Here is a 26205-nt window from a genome sequence, read left to right as displayed (position 1 = left end):
GAAAATTAAACAACCAGGTAACGTATTTATTCGTTATACATAAAATGTAAACAATATAGTTATAAACACGCGGATCTACACTCTGAACGTCCGTACACTTCGAATGCTAAGACGCGACTTATTAAATAAATGAACAGAGAAAAATACTGGAAACATGATATAGAGTAAGAGAGAGAGAGAAAGTGAGAGAGAGAGAAAATTAATTTCGTTGAAATGTATTTATAATAATAATAATAATTATTATTATTACTATTATTATAATTATTTTTATATAATAGCTTTTTATTATATATAAATATTATATTATATATTAATATTTATTTTATTAATTAATTAAATATATATTAATTATTATATTCAAATAATTATTCTTCTTCTTCTTCATTCTTTAGTTTAGGCAAATTGCCTGTTTCGTAACGACGTTTTTCTGCCTATTGCACTGTTAAATTGTCGCACCATCGTTTTCGTGGGCGCCCCGTGCTTCTGCGGCCAACCGGTGACTTATCCCGTGCAATTCTGACAATTCTTCCGTTGTCCATTCTGTTGATATGTTCGTTCCATTCTTTTTTTCTTTTTAGTATCCATTCGTTAATGTTTTCCACTTTGCATGTTCTTCTTATATCTTCACTTCTCTCTCGATCCAGTAGTGTTTTTCCAGCTATTCTGCGAAGAACTCTCATTTCGGTTGTCTCTAGTAACTGTTTCGTTTTCGCCGTGTCTGGTCGAGTTTCTGCGGTATGTGACATAATAGGTCTTACCATTGCCTTGTAAATTCTTGCTTTGGTCTCTATGTCCATGTTTTTGTTTCGCCATATTGTGTCATTCAAACAACCCGCTATTCTGGATGCCTTCATTGTCTGTTCTCTTACCTCTGCTTTAACATCACCATATCCTGAGATTTCTATTCCTAGGTACTTAAATCTCATTTCCTGCTGAATAACCTTCCCTTCAATTTCCAGTTTGCATCTTAACGGTGTCTTTGATGTTGTCATGCATTTAGTTTTCTGGGCCGATATTTTCATGTTGATTGATTTGGCTATGCAGTTAAATCGGTGTAGTAGACGTTGTAGACCATCCTCATTTTCGGCCACTAATACAGCGTCATCAGCATAGCATAGGATGGTTATTTCTTCACTGCCCATTTTATATCCTTTTAGCAGTCTTACGTTTCTTATTATTTCGTCCATAATGATGTTAAAAAGCAGGGGACTTAGAGAATCCCCTTGTCGGATACCACGACCTGCATCAATCGGTTCAGTCAAGGCGCCATTTATCTTTGCTTGGATCTTATTGTTTCTATAGATGTCCTCTATGGTCTTGATAAGATTATTCGGAATTTGCCGGTTATAGAGGAGGTGTATAACATCCTTTAACTGCACTCGATCTAATGCCTTTTCCAAATCAATGAAACACATATATGCTGGTTTGTTGTATTCAATTGATTTTTCTGTTATCTGTCTTATGATGAAAACCGCGTCTGTGCACGATCTGCCTGATCTGAATCCCTGTTGTTCGTCTTCTAGATTCGTTAAGCTGTTAATTTTATTCGTTATAATCTTTGTTGTTAGTTTTAATGAAGTGTTTAAAAGATTTATTCCCCTGTAGTTTGTAGGCAGCTTTTTGTCTCCTTTTTTAAACATAACTATAGTTGTACTAGATCGCCATTCGTCAGGTATTTTGTGTTGGCATAGTATTTTTTGGATTAGGAATGTTAATTGTTGTGTGAGACGTTGGCCACCATATTTTAGTAACTCGTTTTGGATGCCATCTTGCCCTGAGCTCTTCCTATTCTTTAGTCTTCGAATAGCTGTTTCTACATCACTGGACTCAATTTTATGTCGCTTTTAGTTATTATTTCTGGCGTATTTAGTTCCGTTTGAGGTTCTTCTGATTTATAGAGCTCTGTTAGATAGTTAATCCAATTTTCTTTTGTGATCTGGTTTGTTTCGATCATTTCATTGACCTCCTTTCTTTGATTTCTAATAAATCGCCAGATTTGTTTTTGGAGTTCATAGAAGTCACTCTCCATTCTTTTCGAAAAAATCTCCCAATAATGTTGCTTTGTTTGCCTTACTAATGTCGCTGTTTGATTCCGGATTCGTCTATAAGTTTCGTATGATTCAGGTGTTCTTAATGCCCTATAGTTAAGGTATGCTAATTTCTTTTTTTTGCATATTTCCTTAATCTCTGGGCGGAACCAAGGAGTTTTGATCATTCTAGCCCGGTTTTTTACAGTTCGTGTTCCCAGGGCTTCATATGCAGCTTCTGAAATGTTGGTTCTTAGTTTCTTCCAGGCTATGTTTATGTTATCTTCTTCTTTTATTGGGTTTTTTTCGATTTTTTCTTTCAACCTGTTCTCGTATAGTTGTTTGGTTGGTAAGTTCTATAGTGACTCGATGTTTATTTTCAATTCTTGAGTTGCTCGGGCAAGATTTCTTTGGGGTTAAAACTTCATTCTTATCTTTGCTAATAGCAGGCTATGATCGCTTCCTACATTCGCGGAATTTAACGTCCTGATATCTAATATTTGGTTTGGTAAATAAAATAATTATATAATAATAATAATAATAATTATTATTATTATTATTATTATTGCATTGCGACAAATTTTGCTCTGATTATTCGACACAAATTAATAGAGTCCTCTTTTCAATCTTCAAAGCTTTCATTTAATTTTTTTTATTTTGTTCAGATATTTTGTTGTTTTATTTTGTTTTTTATTTTGTTCATTTTTTTTTTTTTTTTTTTTTTTTTCTTTTTTCGTTCGACTCGCGAATAAGTAGTAGGAGTAGTAGAAAGAAGAAGAAGAAGAAAAGTAGGATGATAATTCGTGGCAGTATTATTCTTCGTGCAAAAATAGAATATATAGAGTATTAATGACATACACGCATACAAACGTATCTCAACGTGTTTAAACGTATTATATACACATGCAAATATATAAAAAGGGGAAAAAAGATTCGAAAGCTTTAAACTTTTTAATTCTTTGACTGCTATGTTCTGGATTTTCTGGATAAACTCGCGTGGCCTCGAGGGTTATACTTATTATTGTACAAACACACACACACACACACACACACACACACACACACACACACACACATATACACACATAGAGAGAAAAACACACACAGACACCTACATCGTATCTGTCGTTTAAAATTCCTTCATTTTTTAATGTCGTAACTTCCATAAAAAAAAGAAGAAAAAAAGAAGAAGAGAAAAAAAAGGTTGTAAAAAAAAAGAGCTCTCGAGAGTAGTTTTGACGAAAGATCTCTCGTCGACAAGTTTCTTTTCCCTTTCACTCTATTTTCTTTAACTTTCTACTTTCTTGTTCTTTCTTTTGTCACCCCCTTACCCCCACTTTCACCACCCCCCCTCGTTTATCACCTCGTTCCGTATCTTCTATCGAAACTCTTTTCGAATTCTTTTGTACTTCGGGATGTTTTATATTACAAAACAGGAGTGGAAAATAAGGGTAGGTTTAGTTGGATTGGGGGGGGGAAGAAACTTGAAACGATTAATTAAAAGAAAAAAAATGAAAGAAAGAAAGAGAGACAGAGAATGAGAAAGAGAAAGGGAGAAAGCTACTTGTGTTTATTGTTCTCGGAATATGACACGCGAACGTAAAAAAATTATATTGAAAAGAACCAAATTAGCGGGTGAGGAGGAATAATACGAAGGGGAAAACAGGGAGAAAAACGGGAGAAAGGGGGAGAAATGTAAGATAATAGGAAAGAAAAAAAAAAGGAAAGGGAGAGAGAGGAGAAATAAGGGTTCGAAAAGAGGAAGAAATTCGTAACGTGATCTCGTATTTGTGTTTTTTTTCTTTTTTTTACCCCTCCTTCTCTCTCTCCTCTCATTTGAAATCATAATGAAATGGTTTGCTAATGCGAGGAACGTATATAAAAAGGTGAAGGGCAAAAAAAGAATGTATATGGATAGTAATACACAAAAAGAGAGAGAGAGAGAGTGAGAGAGAAAGAAGGTACACGCGGTATAAGTCAAAATTCATAGCGCCTATGTGTCGGATTTTAAACGGCTGCTGTCATCCTTTGAAAAGGCTCGAAGGGTCGTGACAATATTGTACCCGAAGGTTCATAGGTTTTGTGAGAGATAAAAGGATAGAGGAGAGGAAGAGCTTCACCCTCGACCGACCTTCTGTTTGTTTGACGTGCGTTAGGTTTGTATCTTCAAAGGGTCAAGCTTTTTACCTCTTTCTTTTTTTGTCATTCTCTCTCTCTCTCTCTCTCTCTCTTTCTTTCTCTTTTTAACAGCCGTCTCTTCTCTACATTGGTTTGTCTCCTTTTCTTTTATCTTTTCATTCTATATCTGTCCTCATCTTTCTCCTCTTCTTCCTCCTCTTTCTTCTTTTTCTCCTGTTCGACAAGTTGCGTATGGACGCATATGACATGGAATGTATAAATAACAGGTTCCAGTCTATTGTGGGATAAGTAAACCTATGGATAAGTAAAAAAATAATAGCGTGTAAAGTATCGAATGAATATATCGATATAAGATAATAGAAAATATCATAGTTGCAAGAGGGCTTAAAGCTATCGAATGTAACCGTGCACAAGATGGAAATGAAGCAGTAGCCCGTATCACAGGGCCCTCTTGTTGATATTGCATTAGCCTCGGTATAATTACTAGCGTATCGATCATCGTGTCGAATGTAATTGATGCGAACTTTAAGCTATACCTCTACCTCTACTTTTACATCTACGTATACCACTACCACTACCACTACCTCTGTGAATATTTTAAATCTTTTAGCAATGAAACGATATATATACCTTCTTAGCATTCTCTTCGATATGCAAATAGAAATTCAGGTGACACGGACACGTTAATACGTTTCTTAGTTTTTTATTTTTCATATTTTTTTAAATAATTATTTAATAAAAAAAGTATGCGCACATAAATATGATTATTAATAACTTTTCATACTTTTTTTTGAAGTAATTATTTAATACAAAAGTATACGTATATATGAATATGATTATTAATAATTTTTCATATTTTTTTTTGAAGTAATTATTTAATAAAATAAGTATGCGCAAATAAATATGATTATTAATAATTTTTCATACTTTTTTTTTGAAGTAATTATTTAATAAAAAAGTATACGCACATAAATATGATTATTAATAATTTTTCATATCTTTTTAAATAATTATTTAATATAAAAGTATACGCACATGTAAATATGATTATTATTAATTTTTCATACTTTTTTTTTGAAGTAATTATTTAATACAAAAGTATACGTATATATAATATCATTATTAATAATTTTTCATATATTTTTTTAGAAGTAATTATTTAATACAAAAGTATACGCAGATAAATATGATTATTAATAATTTTTCATATTTTTTTTTGGAAATAATTATTTAATAAAATAGGTATACGCATAAATGTGATTATTAATAATTATTTTTATTACACGGAATATGTGATTTCAAAATTACTATTTTATTATAATGAATATTATTATACAGATATATATGTAAAGATTCTATTTAAATATATTCGATAGATCGAGTAATAAAATATTTATTTAACTAAATGAATTTTCTATTACTCATTCTTTTACTTTGCCATGAATAAAAGTTATCGATTCACATCGTATAAGATTTTATTAAATAAAAACATCTCTTATATAAAAATATGAAGCATACTAACAAAAGGAATAAAATATAATTACATTTTTATTCATTTCACATAAAAATGAAAATAATCGAATAATAACTATTATCATTGGCTTATGTTGATGTACGTTCTTTCGTAATAAATAGATGAAAAATGAACTTAAACATAGCACTGATCGAATTACGTATACCTAGTATTCAAATGATAACACTGTATAATTACACTTTCATCTCGTACGTCACTTCTCAACTTATAAATTGAATTACTTATTTTAATAAATCGATCAATTAAATGCACAAGTAACGTGAAAGCCAGTAGCATTTTTTTATTTTATTTTTTTATTTTTTTTTTTACTTTTCTCTTTCACCCTGCTACATTTCGTTTCTCGTTTTATTTATACCTCACTCGAGAAGCACTCATCGAATGATTGAAGTACCTAATAGTAATCGTTGCGTTAACAACATTTTTCTAAGTGCTTTCGATATTGTGTATACGTTCTTATACGTACTTTGGAAATGCAATAAATAATTCAATATAATTAAAGTATCGCGTTTTTTGTGTTTAGAAAATGTAATTTCAAAAATGAGAAGCAAAGGAGTGAGAATACCAACAATTTTTAAACATATGCCACATATTTTGCAAGAGTATTTATTAAATAAATGTTTCATTTCAAACCACTTTTATCGTTGAAAATTTTATTTGGTGAATTAAATAGGAAAATTTAGAAAACTTAAATTTAATTCAATGTTGGATTAAAACGAAAATTTGAAAATGAATGGGTAGATAAAAAAAAAAGATTAAAATAGAATATTTATATACAAAATTGTAAATAATATTCCAAATAGATTGAGATATTTTTTTTGAAACTAAATGATAACATCAGGAAGTAATAAAATTATTGCTTAAATATTAAATTTCATTAAATCACAGTGATAAATGAACGTTGACTGAATATTTTGGGGAGCCAAAAATGTATCTCGTTTAACGAATTCGCATAATTGACAATGTGATTTTGAAATATCTATCTTACAAATAGAAAAAAAATTCCAAAAAAAAAAGAAATGAATCAAATTTTCTTCATTAATTCATAATAGATGTTTCACGAATTGAATCACTTGACATTTTTTTTTTATAATTTCCTGAAGAATATTTTTCTGGGAATAAAAAAAACATAATTACATATCTAAAAATTCAATAAATAAAATAAAACAAAACAAATTCCCTTAATAATAATCTTTTAATTTTTGAATCAAAGTTATATTTTGTGCCTTATACCCAGTCACACCAATCTGTTAAATAATTTTTATTATACAAAAAGTATATAAACAGTTTTGAAATAAATTATTGATTTTCATCAAGATCAATAAATGACCTGCATATTACTATAATCAATAACCAGGAGAATTGTTTAATAAACAAGTGAAATGTGTCCATAATTATGAAAGTGGTTTAAGAGTCATATATCTCTTGTTTCAAAATATTTAAAGAATTACATTTGAAAGGTAAATGAATTCTATATAATATCGAAATAACAAACACCATCTAACATTTCATTTTTAATATATCGTAAAAATGACATTTTATTAATAATTTAATAAAATAAATAACGGATATATAAGTATTTATATGAATAATATTTCATATATTATATGAAATAACTGATAAACTTATCTTTTTTTTTCCTTCTCCACTTTGACTTACGTTAAACCACTTTCATAATTCAGCCGTTCAGTGCACACATCGATTAACTCCACTTTTTGAAAAATCTTAAATTTCTGTGTCAAAGCACTTGGTATAATCATATCTTTTTATATTTATAATAACTTTCCCGAATAATAAAGATTAACACCATTAAACGGCAAAATTTTGTTTTGGCCATTGAAAAATAAGTAAATTTATTTCAGAAACCATTTCGATTATTTTTTGGCTATTATTTCTTGTTATTTTTATACACCGTTAAATGAAATCTATATCTGTATTTATGCATTCTACATTATATATGTGAATCTATAGATTATAACAGCCCTCCAAACCCGAAAGGGGCGGAGTAAAGAATAAATAAATAAATAATAAAATATATGTATAATAATGAAATAATAAAATAGTTTAAACAAACTAAAAGCTGTCAAACAAATAAAATAAAATATTATAACTGGAATTTTAAAAAACAATGTACATTATTTCATCGCGTTTCACGACTTTTTGTTTTATGGAGTTAACCCTTTGCACTCGAGCGGCGCCAATATGGCGCCCGGTTGATTTCAAGTGTCAACTCGAGTGGCGCTGTTGCAGCGCCCGAGTTATTTGAAATCTTTAATCAAGCGACTTAGCAAAACAGCACAAAAAGGGACTGCAAGGTTTGCTTTGACCGTAACACGACTGGAGGTAAACGGGAAATTTCGTATTACTGTGATACGTGTCCTGATAAACCAAGAATGCATCTTGGCTATTGTTTCACTAAATATCACACCAAAAATAATTACAAAATGTAGTATTTATCAAAGTTTGTTTTTTTAATCGATCTGTGCACTGATGAACGGCTTAATTATGGGCACCAAATATGAAACCATGAAACAATGAAACCGTGTCGTGATGTATAGTCCGAATATTTTTGTAAGTGACTGTACTATCTCCCTTTCTCTCTATTTCCCAGTTTATCTGTCTCTTTCTTATCTTTTCTATCAAGTTAAAAATTGAGACGTCGTCGAAAGGTGGCAAATCGGAAATCGCACATGTTACTGACATGTATTCTAGATCATCTCGGTTTGTAGCTTTCATCTTGCGTTCCTTGCATCATTGGGAATTTGCTGATTCTAGGGCTCGACGTTAATCGTGACGAAGTTGGCGCAGTCCGTCAAATCGTTCACGTGTATCTGTACTATCACTACCGAGATATATCCCCCATGGCCGTATATTCGACTGTAACGATGATCGTTCCCCGTCCGTAGTTATCGAGAATGTCAGTTTAATTAATACCCTCGGTTGAACAGTGTCGAGTAACTTATCGATTGGTACTAGCCCTTTAAACAATATGGTTAATTCGATACGATTGAATATTTGCCAATTATCCCTGTTGATTGCTGAATGGCCAAAAGAAAAACTGGATTTAACATCTTTTTTTATTCGTTCGTTTAAAAGAACGAGAAGTATTGGTGAAAGTAATAAAATGTGAGATTGGATATCATTTCTGATTTTACGTATGAGAAAATTTGATTCATTCGAAAAGATTTGTTTTTCTTGTTCTTTGTAAAAGAATGAGAATTATAAGTAAAAGTAGAAAAAGAAGAGATTTATTTGTTTATTTAAACATTGACGGGAATTACCCATTGTTGCATAATAAATATAAAAAATAAATATTGAAAGATAAAGATAATATAAATATGATACTGATAAATAAAATAATGTAAATATAAATAAATAAATATTAATTAAAATATATATATATATATGAGGGATTCGTGAAAAAATTGGGCCGTTGGACTGACTGGACCGGGATTCGAACCCAGATCTTCCGCTTTCCGGGCGACTGCTCTTAACCATTGAGCTATCCAGGGCCCACCGCCAATCTCCTCACGAATGACTATTTAAGTGTTTGGCTTGGAGGTGCTCGCATCCCACACTCTACCCCCCGCAATTTACATTCGACCCCAAATGTTCGTCATTACATCTTTTTCCAACGAACCGACAAACCAAAACCTGTGTCCAACCTCGATCTTTAATAGTCCAGTCAACGGGACTGGAAAACTCAGCCGTTTTCCTCGATCTCAGGAAAGAAGGTGAAAACTTGATATAAGGGTAAATAGACGACACTGAATCGAATGGTGCTAATTTTTTTGATCTGAATGGTGCCGTTTTTGAGAAAAAGGGTAAAAAAGGATAAAAATTGGTAAAAAATGGCTTTATCTTAGAATCTAGGCATTTAATCGAAAAAAGTTTTAAACAAAAGTTGTAGAGAATTAAAATATACATAAAAAATGTTCTACAAGTTTTCTTCGTATTTTCAAAAATAAGCGAATAAAATTGGATTGAAGATGGGAAAATAATTGTAAGAGTGGGGAAGCAAGTCCCGCCTCTCAGTCGGCTTTTACACGCGAGCGGGCTAGTGTGCGTGCGAGCGTCCGTGTGCACTAATACACAAACGAAGGATCTTCGGCAATCTTCGGGACTCTCGGTCTTGAATGCAAGTGAGAGTGAGAGAATAAACCAATATTTCTCTCTTTTTATTTATCATGCGATAACGAGTATTATTGTCCTTGGCCATCGATTGTTGAGCGTTCTGATATTTCTCTTTTTATATTTTTTCTTTCGGTAGCAAGAATTTTACGTCTTGGCCATCGAGCGTCGAGCGTTTTGTATACGAGTGCGAGTGAGAAAGTAAACCGATATTTCTCTCTTTCTATTTTTTCATTTGGTAGCCAGAATTTTACGTCTTGGCCATCGAGCGTCGAGCGTTTTGTATATCTATATATCGGCGTATAAGCGCGGCATTTTTAAATCGAATCTTGATGCTTATGGCACGCCGTTTCTTTATTTATTGTCAAAAATAATGAACCTGGAGTAAAAAAAAATAATTCATTTTAACAGAAACTATTATTATTTAGTTGAGAGTAAAAATAATGAATTAATTTTGTGTCTCGCCATAAAATTAATTAGAATAATTAATTGATATAAATTCTTTGCCTCACAAAAATTTATTTGTATATCAAATTGAATACGTATTTTCTTTAAGACGAAATTTAAAATTTAAATATTTTTCCTATTAAATTATGTATTTTATAAAATTTTAAATTACTGACTTTTTGTCTCGTAGAAATTTATTAGTTTATCAAATAAATACATATTTGAAAAAGAAGAATTTTATAACCACAAATAAAATTAATTCAAGATATATATGAAAGGATATTCTAAAAACGTGAAATTTATTTTTTGTCTATACATAATTTTAATTCATTTTTATTATGTTATAAGAAAATAGTAATGCATTCTGATTCATCTTCGAAGTCTTAAGAATTGTACGAAAAAAATGAGCTATTATCAATTGGTGCGTTAGCGTAAGTAGTAACGTCTTCGCTTCTCGCGCTAGGTATTAACGTTCGATTCTTCGTGGGGGAATTATTTTTTTCTATAAGTTTTTCTATCCTTAACAAGGAGACGGTCAGTGAGTCCCACCTCAGATTTTTTTCAAATTTTGCATTAACGATATAAAATTTATTAAGAAATCAACATTATTACGCGGGTAATAAAGTCACTAATTATAAATTAAATAATATCCAATAAATATAATAACAAAAATTAATTTTTAACGTGCCGAAACGAGACATTTTTTAGGATGATATTTACAGGATGATATTTACAGGATGAATTTGTAATTTAAGTAATAAATCTTCCTTTATTTGTGCAAGATGTAAAAAAATTTATTGCTTTTAATTTTTTTGTAATAATTTTAATTTTTTTCTATATATAATTAGAAATTAGGAAATGTAAAAACAATTTATATAACCTAAGGTTAGAAAAACTTATAAAAAAAATAATTCCCCCACGAAGAATCGAACGTTAATACCCAGCGCGAGAAACGAAGACGTTACTACTGACGCTAACGCACCAATTGATAATAGCTCATTTTATTTCGTACAATTCTTAAGACTTCGAAAATGAATCAGAATGCATTACTATTTTCTTATAACATAATAAAAATGAATTAAAATTATGTATAGACAAAAAATAAATTCCACGTTTTTAGAATATCCTTTCATATATATCTTGAATTAATTTTATTTGTGGTTATAAAATTCTTCTTTTTCAAATATGTATTTAATTTGATAAACTAATAAATTTTTACGAGACAAAAAGTCAGTAATTTAAAATTTTATAAAATACATAATTTAATAGGAAAAATATTTAAATTTTAAATTTCGTCTTAAAGAGAATACGTATTCAATTTGCTATACAAATGAATTTTTGTGAGGCAAAGAATTTATATCAATTAATTATTCTAATTAATTTTATGGCGAGACACAAAATTAATTCATTATTTTTACTCTCAACTAAATAATAATAGTTTCTGTTAAAATGAATTATTTTTTTCTTACTCAAGGTTCATTATTTTCGACAATAAATAAAGAAACGGCGTGCCATAAGCATCAAGATTCGATTTAAAAATGCCGCGCTTATACGCCGATATATAGATATACAAAACGCTCGACGCTCGATGGCCAAGACGGAAAATTCTTGCTACCGAAAGAAAAAATATAAAAAGAGAAATATCAGAACGCTCAACAATCGATGGCCAAGGACAATAATACTCGTTATCGCATGATAAATAAAAAGAGAGAAATATGGTTTGTTCTCTCACTCGCACTTTCATTCAAGACCGAGAGTCCCGAAGATTGCCGAAGATCCTTCGTTTGTGTATTAGTGCACACGGACGCTCGCACGCACACTAGCCCGCTCGCGTGTAAAAGCCGACTGAGAGGCGGGACTTGCTTCCCCACTCTTACAATTATTTTCCCATCTTCAATCCAATTTTATTCGATTTTTTTGAAAATACGAAGATAATTCATAGAACATTTTTTATGTATATTTTAATTCTCTACAACTTTTGTTTGAAACTTTTTTCGATTAAATGCCTAGATTCTAAGATAAAGCCATTTTTTACCAATTTTTATCCTTTTTTACCCTTTTTCTAAAAAACGGCACCTTTCACCTCAAAACAATTAGCACCATTCGATTCAGCGTCGTCTATTTACCCTTATATCAAGTTTTCACCTTCTTTCCTGAGATCGAGGAAAACGGCCCCCGTTGACTGGACTATTATACGAACCTAAGAATTTCTTTTGTATCTTTAACCCCGCACCAAACTGCGTGCGCTTTATCGCTACTAAATCGCCTTCGTTGTAAACACTCGCTTTCTTACATTTACGGTTATAATTACGCCTATTCTCTTCTTGAATTTTTAACAGACTTTCCTTCGTTGCTTCTCTCAGTCTTAAGCGCTCGTCAGAATATTGCAATATCGCCTTTTCTCTATTAATTCTAAAATAGCTAAATCTTCGCGCTGCTTCATTTTTACGCCAAACATTACCTCGAAAGGTGACGCATCTACACTACGCTGATAATTACTATTAATCGCTCTTTGGACTTATCTACGTGCTTATACCACTTGTCAGGCGCGTCCATCGACATCTTAGTCAGTACCGAGATAATAATTCGATTAATTCTTTCAACCTGACCGTTTCCTCTCGGTATACCGGTGGTAGTTAGAACGTGCTCGACCCTTTCCGTTATACAATACTCTTTAACTCTGTTGCCGTGAATGCGGTTCCTATCTGTAATAATACGTGTCGGATTACCGAATGTTCTCTGCTGTATCCCAAGTTTTTCTAACGTTTCCCGTGCGGTTGTCGTCTTAGTTGGGTATAGCCACACAAACTTAGAAAACCCATCTACCACTACCAAGATATGCTTATAAGCTTTACTCGTCGCTGTCATCGGCCCTAGATAGTCGACATGATAAGTCTCGAGCGGTCTATCCCCCTTCGGTATCGGCTGTAACTGACCTTCCTTTTTCCCCTGCTTACGCTCCGCTAATATACACGGTACACAACAGCTGATGATCTTTTCGATTTTTTCTTTCAGACCCGGTATATAAAATTCTTCTTTTATTTTTTCGGCTACCTTTCGTACAGAGAAATGACCATTTTCGTGAATCTTTCTTATGATATTAGACTGCATGCTCGTAGGCAACACTATCACGTTCTTATCGTTTACACGCTTCATCAAAATATTATTTTCTAAAATATAATCTTCGTATGGCTCTTTTTCTACTACAAGACGTATGACACGTAATCTTTCCTCTTCTTCCTGTTTCTTTCTTATATTTTGTAATAATGTATCTTCGATACACATTACCGGATAACGACTAAGTGCATCTACATGCTTCATTCTTTCTCCTGGACGGTGTTCAACTTCAAAGTCAAATTCTTCCAATGACAACGCCCACCTTGCTACCTTCGTGCTAACTCCCTTTTCTTAAGCGTCTTTTGGAATGCCTGGCAATCCGTAACTAACTTAAATCTTATTCCTAACAAATAGACTCTAAACTTCTGAACTGCTTTAATTATCGCTAGGACTTCTAATTCATACGAATGGTACTTCCTCTCTGCTTCCGACGTTTTAAACTCATGTAATGAACCGGATGGTAATTATTTTCGTTGTCGTATTTTTGCAATAATACGGCGCCAAACCCGTCTATACTTGCATCAGTATGCAATTCCGTCATTGCTCCGGGGTCATAAATACGGAGCACCGGCTCTTGAGACAAAAAATACTTTAATCGCGAATACGACTCTCTTTCAACGGTATCAAAGACAAATGCTTACCTGCCTTTAACAAATCTGATAATGGTCTTGCTATCTTAGCGTAATCCTTAATAAATTTACGAAAATATCCTGTCAGACCTAAGAAACTTTGAATTTGTTTTCTATTCTTCGGTTCCGGAAACCGCTGTACCGCTTTTATTTTCGTGGGTGATGGCCGAATACTCCCATTCCACACCACATGTCCTAAGAACTCAATTTCCTCCCGAAGGAACTTGCACTTCTTCCAATTTATAATTAACCCGTTCTGAGCTGCTACCGTTAACGTTATTTCCAACTTTCTACACGCATCTTCGTAATTGATACCTGGGATAATAAGATCGTCCATGTATGTTAACACTATTTTCTTCCTTACCAAATCGCCAAAAACCTCACAATAAATCTTAAAAAACTGGCGGGACTGCTACATAACCCAAAAGGTGTTCTAAGAAACTCAAATTGCCCGTCTGGAGTAACAAACGAAGTGAATTTACGGCTATCTTCCTCAATCTTGACATGAAAAAACCCGTTCTTAAGATCAATTGTCGAAAATACCACTCCCTGTGTCAACGCATCGAGACAGTCTTCGATCAATGGCATTGGAAATCGATCTCTTATCACCTTTGCATTTAATTTACGGTAATCAATACAAACTCTGTAAGTTCCGTCCTTCTTAGGTACCACTACTACCGGACTACTATATTCACTTGTACTGGGTTGAATCATTCCCTCGTCCAACCATTCGTCTAATTGTTGCGTAACTATTTTTTTCTCTTTCGGAGCTAATCTCCTCGGCTTAGAACAAACTGGAATATTATCCGTCAACTTTATTTTTGTCTCTGTTCGCGCGTCTGGTTTAGTATTTGGCTTATAATTTTGTATTAATTCTTTTATGCGCACCTTGTACGGTTCTTTTACGTCTATTTCATCCGTATCTACATATTTTATTTCCATTATCGCCTTTATATCTTCTACTTCTTTATTTGCATTCATATCGTCTGTATCCGTCCGTTGCTCCCCACCAACATAACCATAGTCGCTCGATTTTACCGATCCCTCGCTTATCTCCTCGCTGAGTCTTTTGTCTGGTCGTCTTATTTCTACTCGCCCTTTATTTATACGAACGTCTAACTCTTTCAGCAACTCTCTTCCTAAAAGAACTTCGTATCTCATATCTGACTGGCTTACTACAAATACATCCGTTTTATGTCTACCGTCTTAGATATCGATATTTAATTCACATCTCCCTATTGGCTTTGTTTTCGCATTACCAAACCCTGTCAATCGTCGAGTGGTTTCATATAATCTTGGTCTTCCTAATTTATTATATAGCTCTGAATTTATAATGCTTACTTCGCTGCCCGTATCTAATAACGCATATGCTAACAAACCATTAATCCTGATCGCAACTCTATCCGTAGTAGATTGAACACAATTGATACTTGCTTTATTTTCCGACGGCTGCTGTGATTTATTACAATGACTCGCTATGTGACCGAAATTATTACATTTAAAACATTTGAGACCTTTTTCTTTGTCTGGACAGAAACGATAACTATGTGCTTCCGAACCGCACCCGTAACAATGGCCTTTCTTTATCGCCGGAGATCTACCGATACGTGCCGACGCTACGTTTCCTTGATTATCTTTTCTAAATCGCGTTCCTTGTACGTTACTTTCTTTAAGTTTATCAAATATTTGAATATTATTTTTAAATTCTGTGAGCGTTCGGGATCCGTACAATACTGCCTTATCGCGACGTTCGCCTAACAAACCATCCGCCATGTACTGTATAAGGGCGTCTTCTTCGATGTTACCTTGATTCGCGATTTCTTGCATACTATAAATGTACAAACGACTACTTTCGCCTGGTTGTTGTCTACGCTTGGACAACTGCTTATGAATCGTGGCTGAATTTACCTTTACCTGAAATTCCCTAATCAAACTACGCTTTAAGCTGTCCCATGATTTAATTTCTCTTTCGAACGATATAAATTGTCTTGCCGCTCCTTTTAACATACGTTTCCCGTAGATAAACTTCTGCAAATCGTTCCATCCCAACAATACGCTGGTATCTTCAAAATCGTGGATCCAATGATCTATCAGTAGCTTATCCTCTCCGTTGAAATATGATAGGCTTTCTTCCACATCCTTTATGGAAAACGAAGCGAGTTGTTGCGTAGCAACGCTAACTCCTCCTTCCCCGCGTTGTCCACCTCTCTGTGATTCTTCTTCTCGTTTGCCTTCGTCTCCTTCTTCTTCTTCATCTTCTTCTTCTTCACTTTCTTCGTCTTCGCTTTCTTCATCTTTCATCGCATCTTTCAAGCGATTTCTTAACGCCTGCTTATTTCCGACTGTGGATAACCTTAACTTCTTCGCCGCTTCTTTTAACTCCCTTAATTTCATGGAGTCAATCTGCTCATAGGTGTAAGTGACGGCTTCTTTCTCGACTGCTTTACCTTGACGCTTTCGTTCTTCAACTCGTCTTCTTAGTGACGTGTTTTCAACGGCCTTTTCGTTCAATTCCTAACGTCCAACTTCCTGCTCATCCGCACTTGTTTCGAGTGTTACCTTCTGTTCGATTAAAGGTCGGGGTGAATGACAGTTTTGTGCGAAGTATTACTAAATATGGATCATATATTTTAACAATACACAATAGAACAAAATACAAGTAAAAAACTACCTTGATATATTTCTAATAGTCGCACTTAAGACTTAAGGTAGTAGTCTGGTAACTTGAGTTCAAAAAATCGAAAATTTTTTTTTTGCTTAATTTGAAAGTGCAATGTCTTGAGATTATACTGTGAAAATTTCAGACAGAAATTCGAAATATTTCGGGAGTTATAACGAGTTTCCTAGAGCGCCTCGGAGTCCAGGCATCGACGATTGACGTAAGTATAAGTTTACTTAGGAAAATTTGTTGTTGAACTTTAAACGCGTTTTCTCAAAACATTGTTTTTCTGGTCGGCCTGGGTCCTAACTTTTTTTCTACTGAACTGATTGCTTTCAAATTTTAGCAGGCTATTCCACACATACATAGTTCTCGTCGGTACTAAAGAGAATTTTTTCCACCCCTAACTTTTTATTTTACAACCCTTTCTTTGCTAAAATAAAAGGACTTTTTTTTCAAAGTCCGCCATTTTGTGATTTACGCTTGAAATTTAACTTCGGTAGATCCGACCAGAATGAGATGTATATTCTATATTCTATAGATTAAGAATAATCAAGAATATTTGATTTCAGATGACATCAAGAGCCAAAATCACCCGGGCCACCTATGTGCATTTTTTTGAGGTTCCAACTTCGAGTGACAATAATAATAGTTATAAACTATTAAATTTTTTCAAATAAATTTTTTTTATATTTTCAATATGTAAATAAAAACACTCTAAATATTCAAGATAATTCATTTTCATTTTCCTATAAAAAACCATCCTCCAAAAAAGTCATGAAAATAGGCATAAGTTACCAGACTACTACCTTAAACCCTTACTGACCTCAGGCTTATTACAAATTATTCGTACTTATGCATCTATCTCTGTATATCACTCTTTATGTAACTCTCCAAATAAGCCCTTATTCCGGTCTCGTGTCCGTCTTTTATACTCCGCATATAGCGGGAGGGGAAGGACTCTCTTTTTCCTACAGGGCGTTTCTTATTAAATCACAGATTCCCTATTGGTCATCGATATTTCTTTCTTTTAACGCCTGTAACGTCTTAGCGAGAGAGTATTTTCCACAGCTCTCGGAATTTTTCCCGTTCAAACCCGCATCTGGTCCACATAACGGGAAACAGCATGAGCATGTGGCCCTTGCTCTTGAGTGGACCGAACATCTTAGAATTATTTCTAGTTGCCTGTAACCTAAGCTTTTTTAGAAAATATTACCCATTTATTCTGGCTTGTCTGTCAACCTCTTTAGAATTCTTTATGCCCATAGAATTCCTATTTACATTTTCTCTCTCGTGCGGGGGGCTGCTCGGTTCGGCGTAATGTGACACACTCCCACTATTGAGATTGCTAACACATGGCCTATCTCAATCTTTTGTTACTCTACATTACGCTACGGAGGATACAGAATAAAATTTAATCATAATTTAACCTATCTGGTTTTTTCGATGCTCTTCCGCTCCTCGTCATACGGCAGTCGTTTATTCCGTCGCAATGTTCCGGAGAACTTAAAGAATTATTTTTCTCATAACTGTTTACAATAAGCGCATCTATTCGAGACTCATTTGAGTCTGATTTTAACTCAAGTGGATAGACCCTCTGTATGGGTCGTACCAAACTACCCGTCGCGGTATTTAAATGAACGACCCTTACTTTGTCGTCCTTTCCGTAAATAAGTTTCTCTACGCGGGCTAGTGGCCAATCTATCCTTTTCTTATTTTCGTTTTCTATCAATACAATATCTCCAACTTTTATGCTACGGTTTTCTCTTTTAACACCCTTACGATGTATTAACGCTCCGAGATATTCAGTACGAAACCGACGTCGAAGACCTTCCTTAATTTTGGCTCTGTAATTATAACGTTTCGCAAAGTCGCATTTTTCAACTCTATCTAAGTCTAAAACACCTATGTCTTTAGTGTCTTGCAAAAACATAGACGGCGTCAGTGGTACGAGGTCTTGCTTATTTTCCGATAGAAAAGTTATCGGTCTACTGTTAATTATAGCTTCGCAGTCGAGTAGTATTGTCATCATTTCTTCATAATTCAAAGAGGATCTGCGCAAAGTTCTTCGTAGTAGACGTTTCAAGATTCCATTTAACCGCTCCCAAAAACCTCCCCACCACGCGGCAGTGGGCGGATTGAATTTCCACTCGATTTGATCAATCGCTACCGTTCTAGCTAATTTGTCAAAATCTATGGTTTTGAATGCGTTATTCAGTCCTACAAAATTTGTCCCGTTATCGCTGTAGATAACCGACGGTCTACCCCGCCGCGCAATAAAACGCCTCAGTGCCATCAAAAATGAAGCCGTAGTAAGGACGTGACGAGCTCTAGGTGAACTGCTCGATAAACGGCGCAAGTAAATAAACACACCCAGGCTTTTTGGTTACCCTTTAAGTAAATAGGTCCAGTAAAGTCTACGCCTATGACTTCGAACACGGCTGCTTCTTTTACCCGATCATACGGTAGGGGGATTACAACTGGTTGTATGGGTTTAGCGTCATGCCGCGAGCAGTCCACACACTGCTTTAAAACCGCCCGAATTGTCTTACGTCCGCCAAGTATCCAATACCTTTCCCTTAAGTTGTTCATTGTTATCTCGACACCTGCGTGTTTTAACCTCTGATGGGTTTCGGCGATAATATATTCTACGAATTTGTTTTTCCTTGGTAATAATACCGGACATTTAAAATCGTAAGTGTCCTCTCTCATGAGGATTTTTGTTTTTATCCGCATTACTCCATATTTATCTAGAAAAGGTGATAGGTGTCTAATTTGTTCATCATTTACGCCCGCGAAGCTTTCTAGTTGTATAAGCTTTAATAAATTAATTTCGGCGTGTTCGATTTCTTGGCGCGATAAATCCCCTTTTCGACGGTTTAATTTATTTTTCGCGTTATAATGGAATCTTCTCATCCAGCCGAAAACTCTCACGATTTTTGCATAGCTGGAAAACTTTTCATACCACCGCTGCTCGTTATGATTACGGTTGGTCAATGTTAGCAAAATGACATTGTCTGTCTCTCTTTTGATAGTACCCTTTTTAATTTCTTCGAATATTTCCGTTTCATCATATTTGACTTCGGTAGAAGGCCAATTCTCCGCGCATTCTTGGAGCCATCGCGGACCCTCCCACCAGTGCGAAGATGCTAATTGGTTACAGGTACAACCGCGCGACGGTAAATCCGCCGGATTCAAATCACCGGGAATGTGATGCCACTGGCTCGGATTAGTGAATTGTCTGATTTCCTTCACCCGGTTGAATACGAAGGTTCCCCAATTATTGTTCCGTTGTATCCACGCTAGGACCGTGGATGAGTCCGACCAATAATATATATCCACTTTACCGAGGTCGAGACTGTCTAATATACCGATTGTTAGACGTACACCGATAACGGCGGCGAGTAGTTCTAGTCGCGGAATACTTATGCGCGTGTTCGCTTTTTCTTTTTTCACTGGCGCGATTCTGTTTTTTGCTTGAACAAAATATACTTTTACGCCCGACGTACTTTCAACGCGAATATAAACTACCGCCGCATAAGCGACGCTACTTGCGTCACAAAAGGTGTGTAGGCTGATCTTACTATTTTCCTCGATCTCCCCTAAGAAACATCTGGGGATACGGATTTTCTTTAGGTTTGTCAAATCGTCTACCCACGTTAAGAATTTTTGTCTTGATTCGTACGGTACGTCATCGTCCCAGTTCAATTTTTCATTCCACGTTTCTCGTAGTAGAAGTCTCGAATACTGCGGGGCAAACGAAGCCTAAGGGATCAAAAACGCGGTGTGCTAACGCGAGGATGTTTCGTTTCGTTACTTTTGCTTCGCGAAACTGATTTAAAGCTGGTATATTTAGAGATAATGTGTCGTCTATTTTATCCCATGTGACGCCCAACACCGATGTTTGGGTTTCTAATGTCTTATCTCCGTTATACTCCCACCCTCGCAAATCAAAACTCGCTAATTTCATCATAGCCGTAGCTTCTGTCATAAATTGAATGAGTTGATCCCTTGTATTTACACTAGTAACCGAATTGTCTACATAAAAGCTCTGTAAAAGTTGTAAAATAATGCTAGTAGTGAACTCATGGCTTCCTGTCCGATGAATTAAATCATTTAAATGTTTATGAATAATAGCGCCTAAGATAAAAGGACTCGATGAGACGCCAAATACTACTCTGCGATGACGCAAAATCATTAAATTGCCGCTACCATCGTACCACAGAAACCGCAAGAAATCCCTATCATTTGCATTTATGCCTATTTGTAAAAACGCTTTTCTTATATCGGAAATTATTCCTATTTTACCTTTTCGAAAGCGTTGAAGCACCGTAGGAATAAGTTCAATTAAATTAGGGCCTACGTGTAAACATTCATTTAATGACACCGAGCTTTTTCCTCTCGCTGAGGCATTGAAGACCGGACGAAGCCTTGTCGTGGAACCTTCCTTTAGAACTCCTCGGTGGGGTAGGTAATGGCCCCAATTCTTTTCCTCTTCTATGGGAACTCGCTCGATGATCCCTTCGTTTAACCAGTCATTAAACACAGTGTCATATTCTTGATAAAGTCCTTGGTCCTTCAGTTTCTTGATTGTGGTTTGTAGTTGGCGATGAGCTATCTCTTTGTTGTCTTTTAGAGGTGGGTGGTTTTCTTTCCACGGTAACCCCACCTCGTAATGTCCTTCTTCGTTAATCACGACTGTTTTTAAAAGAGAGGCTTTTATTTCCTCTTCGTTTTCCTTGTGGCTTTTATTTTCAATAGGATCTTTTATTCCTAAAGTGTCAAGAGACCATAAATCTGAGACGTTTACATTTTCGACAAACATCGAAATTGCCGTGCCGACGGCATCCTTACGTCTTTCTCGTGTGGGAACTTTTCCCAATACAGTCCAACCCAGGCGTGTTTCTATAACGGCGAGACCATTCTTCAAATTATGGCAACGTCCAGTTAATAATTTGCCTAGAATGTCGGCACCAACGAGTATTGCGACTGCATGGTCATCACTTTGCGTATCACTTAGACGAATTTTTAATTTCTTCAACTCATCGAGACACTCCTCATTTTTCACTCGCGGTATTTTTTCGCATATTATATCCTGGTCCATGGCGACGAAATTGCACCTATAAGTGTCGTCGAGGTCACCTAAGCGGACCCGGTATTTTTTATGGCACACCGTTTCCGTTCTTCTTCCGCCGAAGAGTGAGTGTCCCATAGTTTGTTCGCCTAAAGGTTCATAACCCATTTTGCGTACTGCCTCTTTAGTGATATACGATTTTTGAGAGCCACTATCTATAATTAGACGAACGTTAATTTCTTTGTTTCCGTTTCTTAGTTTTGCACGCAAAGTTGGCATAAGCACTTCTGCATCGTTGCAGTAACTCGCTAAACTACACTCATTGATATTAATTTCCGTTTTATTATTGGTGATTCCTTTCGGTTTTGTTTCCTCCTTTTCGGTATCGTCCTTTACGTTTACTGGACACATGAGCGTCACATGCCTACGAGAGCATCCGTCGCACTTCACCCTGGCGAAGCATCGCTTATAATGATGTCCGAATTTCAAACAGACGGAGCACGTGTTGTACTTCCTCGCATGTTCCCTTTTTTCCCGTAGGCTCATGGTTTTCGCGATCTCACAATTGACATTACTGTGTTCACTAGAATCACAAAACACGCACGAAGATCCTTTCCCTTTATTAGTCGTAAGTAAACTAGCAGCACTAGGAACGTCTCTCATGTGTGGGCGATTTCTTGAAATTTTATCTTTTTCACGGTTATCACTTGGCAAAAAACCTTCCATTGCTAAGGAAACTTTCATCTCACTTTTCACTTCCATTGCCAGAAATTCCATGAGTCGAGTTAATCGCCCTTTTCCACGATTAGCGGAAACTCCTGTTCCTCCTATGTAATTAGCGTTTAGTAGTGAACAACTACGTTGCCACGCTCTCAATAATTCTTCTGGTAGTGCTGATTCTACGAGAGGATACAATATGGTCGCGTACGTGTCGTTGGTGAGACCCAAAGATTCCAACGCTCGCAAACGTGATTCGAGGTTATCATATAAACCAGAGAGGAAATGATTCGTAGACCTGGCTGGTTTCCGTAGAACAAGTTGCAATAATTGACGTATATATACTTCAATCTGCAGATCTGTATCACCGTACCGCTCCATTAGACTATCAATCGCCTTTGTGTAATTTTCAGCGGTAGGCGGATAACTTTTAATCAATGCGGCTGCACGAGATTTCGGCTCCATAGATTGCATTAAATATTGAAACTTGTCTTCTTTTGTCAACCCGGAGTTTTCGTGTACTTTCTTGAACGAACTCCAAAATGGTAGCCAATCTTCTATATTACCGCTAAATTGATGCAATCGGATCGTCGGTAAATTACAAGACACTCTTATATCTGGTTGTGCTGGAAGGGCGACAGCTGCTGGTGCGGAGGTAGACGAATTTTCTGTCCCTTTGAAGAGATGCTCGACTCGGGACTTGATATCCAAGAATTTTTCTTCATATTCCATGGTTTCGTTCGTCTCTTGCTCGATTTCTGCTTCCGAATAATCGTCTCCTTCCATTCTCAGATCCAAGTACGATTGCGAAATTGAAGTCAGTTGTTGTGTTTTGGATTCCAATTGTGCTAGGTAGTTTGAAATCGCTTCCCTACTCGATCCCTTTGCTGGATCCAGTAATGCATTCAAAGTGTTATACGCTTTTGTGAATGCAGCGCGAGCCATTGTTCTTTTCCTTTTTAAAAGATCCATTTTAATTATAAAGCACTAAAATAACTTTTGCACAAAACTGTAATACTAGAAAGACCCCAGTCCTGTCACGGTCGCCAGATGTTCGATTAAAGGTCGGGGTAAATGACAGTTTTGTGCGAAGTTTTACTAAATATGGATCATATATTTTAACAATACACAATAGAACAAAATACAAGTAAAAAACTACCTTGATATATTTCTAATAGTCGCACTTAAGACTTAAACCCTTACTGACCTCAGGCTTATTACAAATTATTCGTACTTATGCATCTATCTCTGTATATCACTCTTTATGTAACTCTCCAAATAAGCCCCTATTCCGGTCTCGTGTCCGTCTTTTATACTCCGCATATTGCGGGAGGGGAAGGACTCTCTTTTTCCTACAGGGCGTTTCTTATTAAATCACAGATTCCCTATTGGTCATCGATATTTCTTTCTTTTAACGCCTGTAACGTCTCAGCGAGAGAGTATTTTCCACAGCTCTCGGAATTTTTCCCGTTCAAACCCGCATCTGGTCCACATAACGGGAAACAGCATGAGCATGTGGCCCTTGCTCTTGAGTGGACCGAAAATCTTAGAATTATTTCTAGTCGCCTGTAACCTAAGCTTTTTTAGAAAATATTACCCATTTATTCTGGCTTGTCTGTCAACCTCTTTAGAATTCTTTATGCCCATAGAATTCCTATTTAAACACTTTCTCTCTCGTGCGGGGGGCTGCTCGGTTCGGCGTAATGTGACACCTTCAATTGAGCCATCGTTTAAACAGCTACTTTTCTTAATCTTAATGTTTCTTTATCGTCCTCCTATATCACCGTTACACCAACACTACCGATTACTTCACAACTTTACTTTAGTATTCACGCGTGGTCAACTTTCCTCGCGCAACACTCTTAATCAACTTAGAATCGGATTCACACTGCTGGTAATTGTAACGCAACTTTCGACTTGATACAACTTTATGCAACTTCACACGACTTTATACGACTTTATACGACTTTTTATTGCACACATGAAATCTATTCTCTTTTAATCCTGGAGGGGCCCCCAAAATGTAGGATTTGTGAAAAAATTGGGCCGTTGGACAGACTGGACCGGGACTCGAACCCAGATCTTCCGCTTTCCGGGCGACTGCTCTTAAACCAATTGAGCTATCCAGGGCACACCGTCCAATCTCCTCACGAACGCCTACTTAAAGTGTTTGGCTTGGAGGTGCTCGATTCCCACATTTATATACGTTTCCTGGATATTATTAATTCTACATTCTTCTTACCATCTAAATTAATTCCTGTGAAAGTTTCTTATGCGTGCAATACTAACAATTAGAAACATTATCTCAAGTATTGCTATGTTATGAGATTAATGATTCGTATAATGTAAATTATATTATATTATTCATATTAAATAAAATGTAAAATAAAATATTACTTGTAGTTGAATGTTTTTTAATGCTATAAATTGTTAATTTTCCCTAATATTTAAATACTTTGATGCTGCATTAAGAATGTTCGAAAAGTATTTCAAACAAAACTATATTATATGGAAGTATATTACTATTCAACATATTTATAGGATCTTGAAAAAATTGTCTATTACAGCAAGTATTCCATTTTCTTGAATTTAAAAGAATTAACTATCTTGAATCGTTTAACGTATCGTTCATACGGAAATATTTTTCTTATATAAAAACAATTTTAAATCACAGGTCATCGAAAGCCCTAGGAAAGATTTCTTTTATACAATAATGCATTGACAACGCAGCATAATGAATAGTAAACGCATTTAAATTGCAGAACTAAATCATAATTAACAATTTAAATTAGACTTATTCGATTGGCTATATAAACAGCGATTTCAATAAATAGCTTATTTGGCATATGAATTAGTAGTTGATAGTGCTGATACATTTAGCATATATGAGATTAGAAGGCTTAGAAGATAGTGCAGTTGACATTTCTGGAGTATCAGGAAATTTTCCAAAAAGTGACAATATTAACGATTTAAAGTCGAATCTGATAAATGACGAAGATTGCGTGTCTTCAGATCATTCAAATTGAAAATTCGATAAGAATATATATATGTTAAATTATATTTCCTACAGAAATTTATTACATTAAAGAAAGTTATTTTTGAGTAAATTGAATTATTATTTTTAGATAATTCGTCTAAAGTACCATCGCGTTTAGGAAGAGTTTCTAATTTTTCCTTACTCGATAATTTTTTTTTGCAATTAATGCAATACAGACACAATTAATTCTTCGAGCAGTGTATTTATTGACAGTGAGAATCGAACGCGAAGATGCAGAGAAAAGATTCACTCTTCTCACTCAAAACTAATAAATTTATATTAAAGTTAAGAATTACTATATAATAATTCGACTTCTATGAATAAAATCAAATATCCTCAATATACCCAACTTATTGATAAAAGCAACTTGAGTGTCTTTCGAGTTATTTTGTAAAATACTTAATTAATAGTTTAATGTGTTTATTTTTCAGTCTATTTGTGATATTGTATCCTCTGTTGTAAAAATAAAATTATTTTATTAGGAAAATAATATCAACAAAAATTATAAATATTATCGCTTGTTAAATCTCAAGAATATAGTTTCAGCTGGTTGCAAAGTTATTCTGGACTTTAAGTCAATATTTTCAACGGAAACTGGGTTGTCTATTCGAACAAGAAATTTTCTCAATAAAGTGGCAGCTATTACCCGCATTTGCGTCATGCCAAATGTTTGACCTAAAAAAGAAATATTAAAATA

General features: G+C 34.9%; 1 protein-coding gene and 1 long non-coding RNA gene across 2 annotated transcripts; both read right to left on the bottom strand.

Moving 5' to 3' along the window:
- Positions 1 to 12753: 12753 nt before the first annotated feature.
- Positions 12754 to 16028, bottom strand: LOC122517843. Its single transcript, XM_043636439.1, has 5 exons — positions 15281 to 16028; positions 15032 to 15196; positions 14504 to 14944; positions 14034 to 14336; positions 12754 to 13238 (listed from the first exon to the last, which is right to left on the bottom strand). Exons 1-5 carry the CDS (start codon positions 16026 to 16028, stop codon positions 12754 to 12756), a joined length of 2142 nt encoding a protein of 713 aa, XP_043492374.1.
- Positions 16029 to 16295: 267 nt separating this feature from the next.
- LOC122517798 lies at positions 16296 to 24562 on the bottom strand. Its single transcript, XR_006303930.1, has 2 exons — positions 24184 to 24562; positions 16296 to 16580 (listed from the first exon to the last, which is right to left on the bottom strand). It is a non-coding gene; the product is annotated as an uncharacterized LOC122517798 (long non-coding RNA).
- Between the last annotated feature and the right edge of the window lie 1643 nt (positions 24563 to 26205).

Source organism: Polistes fuscatus, unplaced genomic scaffold, assembly GCF_010416935.1.
Source record: "Polistes fuscatus isolate 324 unplaced genomic scaffold, CU_Pfus_HIC Scaffold21, whole genome shotgun sequence".
Classification (NCBI taxonomy): domain Eukaryota; kingdom Metazoa; phylum Arthropoda; class Insecta; order Hymenoptera; family Vespidae; genus Polistes; species Polistes fuscatus.
Note: the sequence above shows the minus strand (reverse complement) of the source record. Positions and strands in the feature narration are given on the sequence as shown.

What these genes read in the sequence shown, in the direction of transcription:
- LOC122517843 (XM_043636439.1), bottom strand. Translation starts at nt 16,028, where the DNA reads ATGTTAAAAGGAGCGGCAAGACAATTTATATCGTTCGAAAGAGAAATT. An exon ending in CAAGATTGAGGAAGATAGCC is followed by an intron (nt 14,337 to 14,503) that starts GTAAATTCACTT and finishes TTATTATCCCAG; the next exon opens with GTATCAATTACGAAGATGCG. An exon ending in ATCAGATTTGTTAAAGGCAG is followed by an intron (nt 13,239 to 14,033) that starts GTAAGCATTTGT and finishes CGTGTATATTAG; the next exon opens with CGGAGCGTAAGCAGGGGAAA.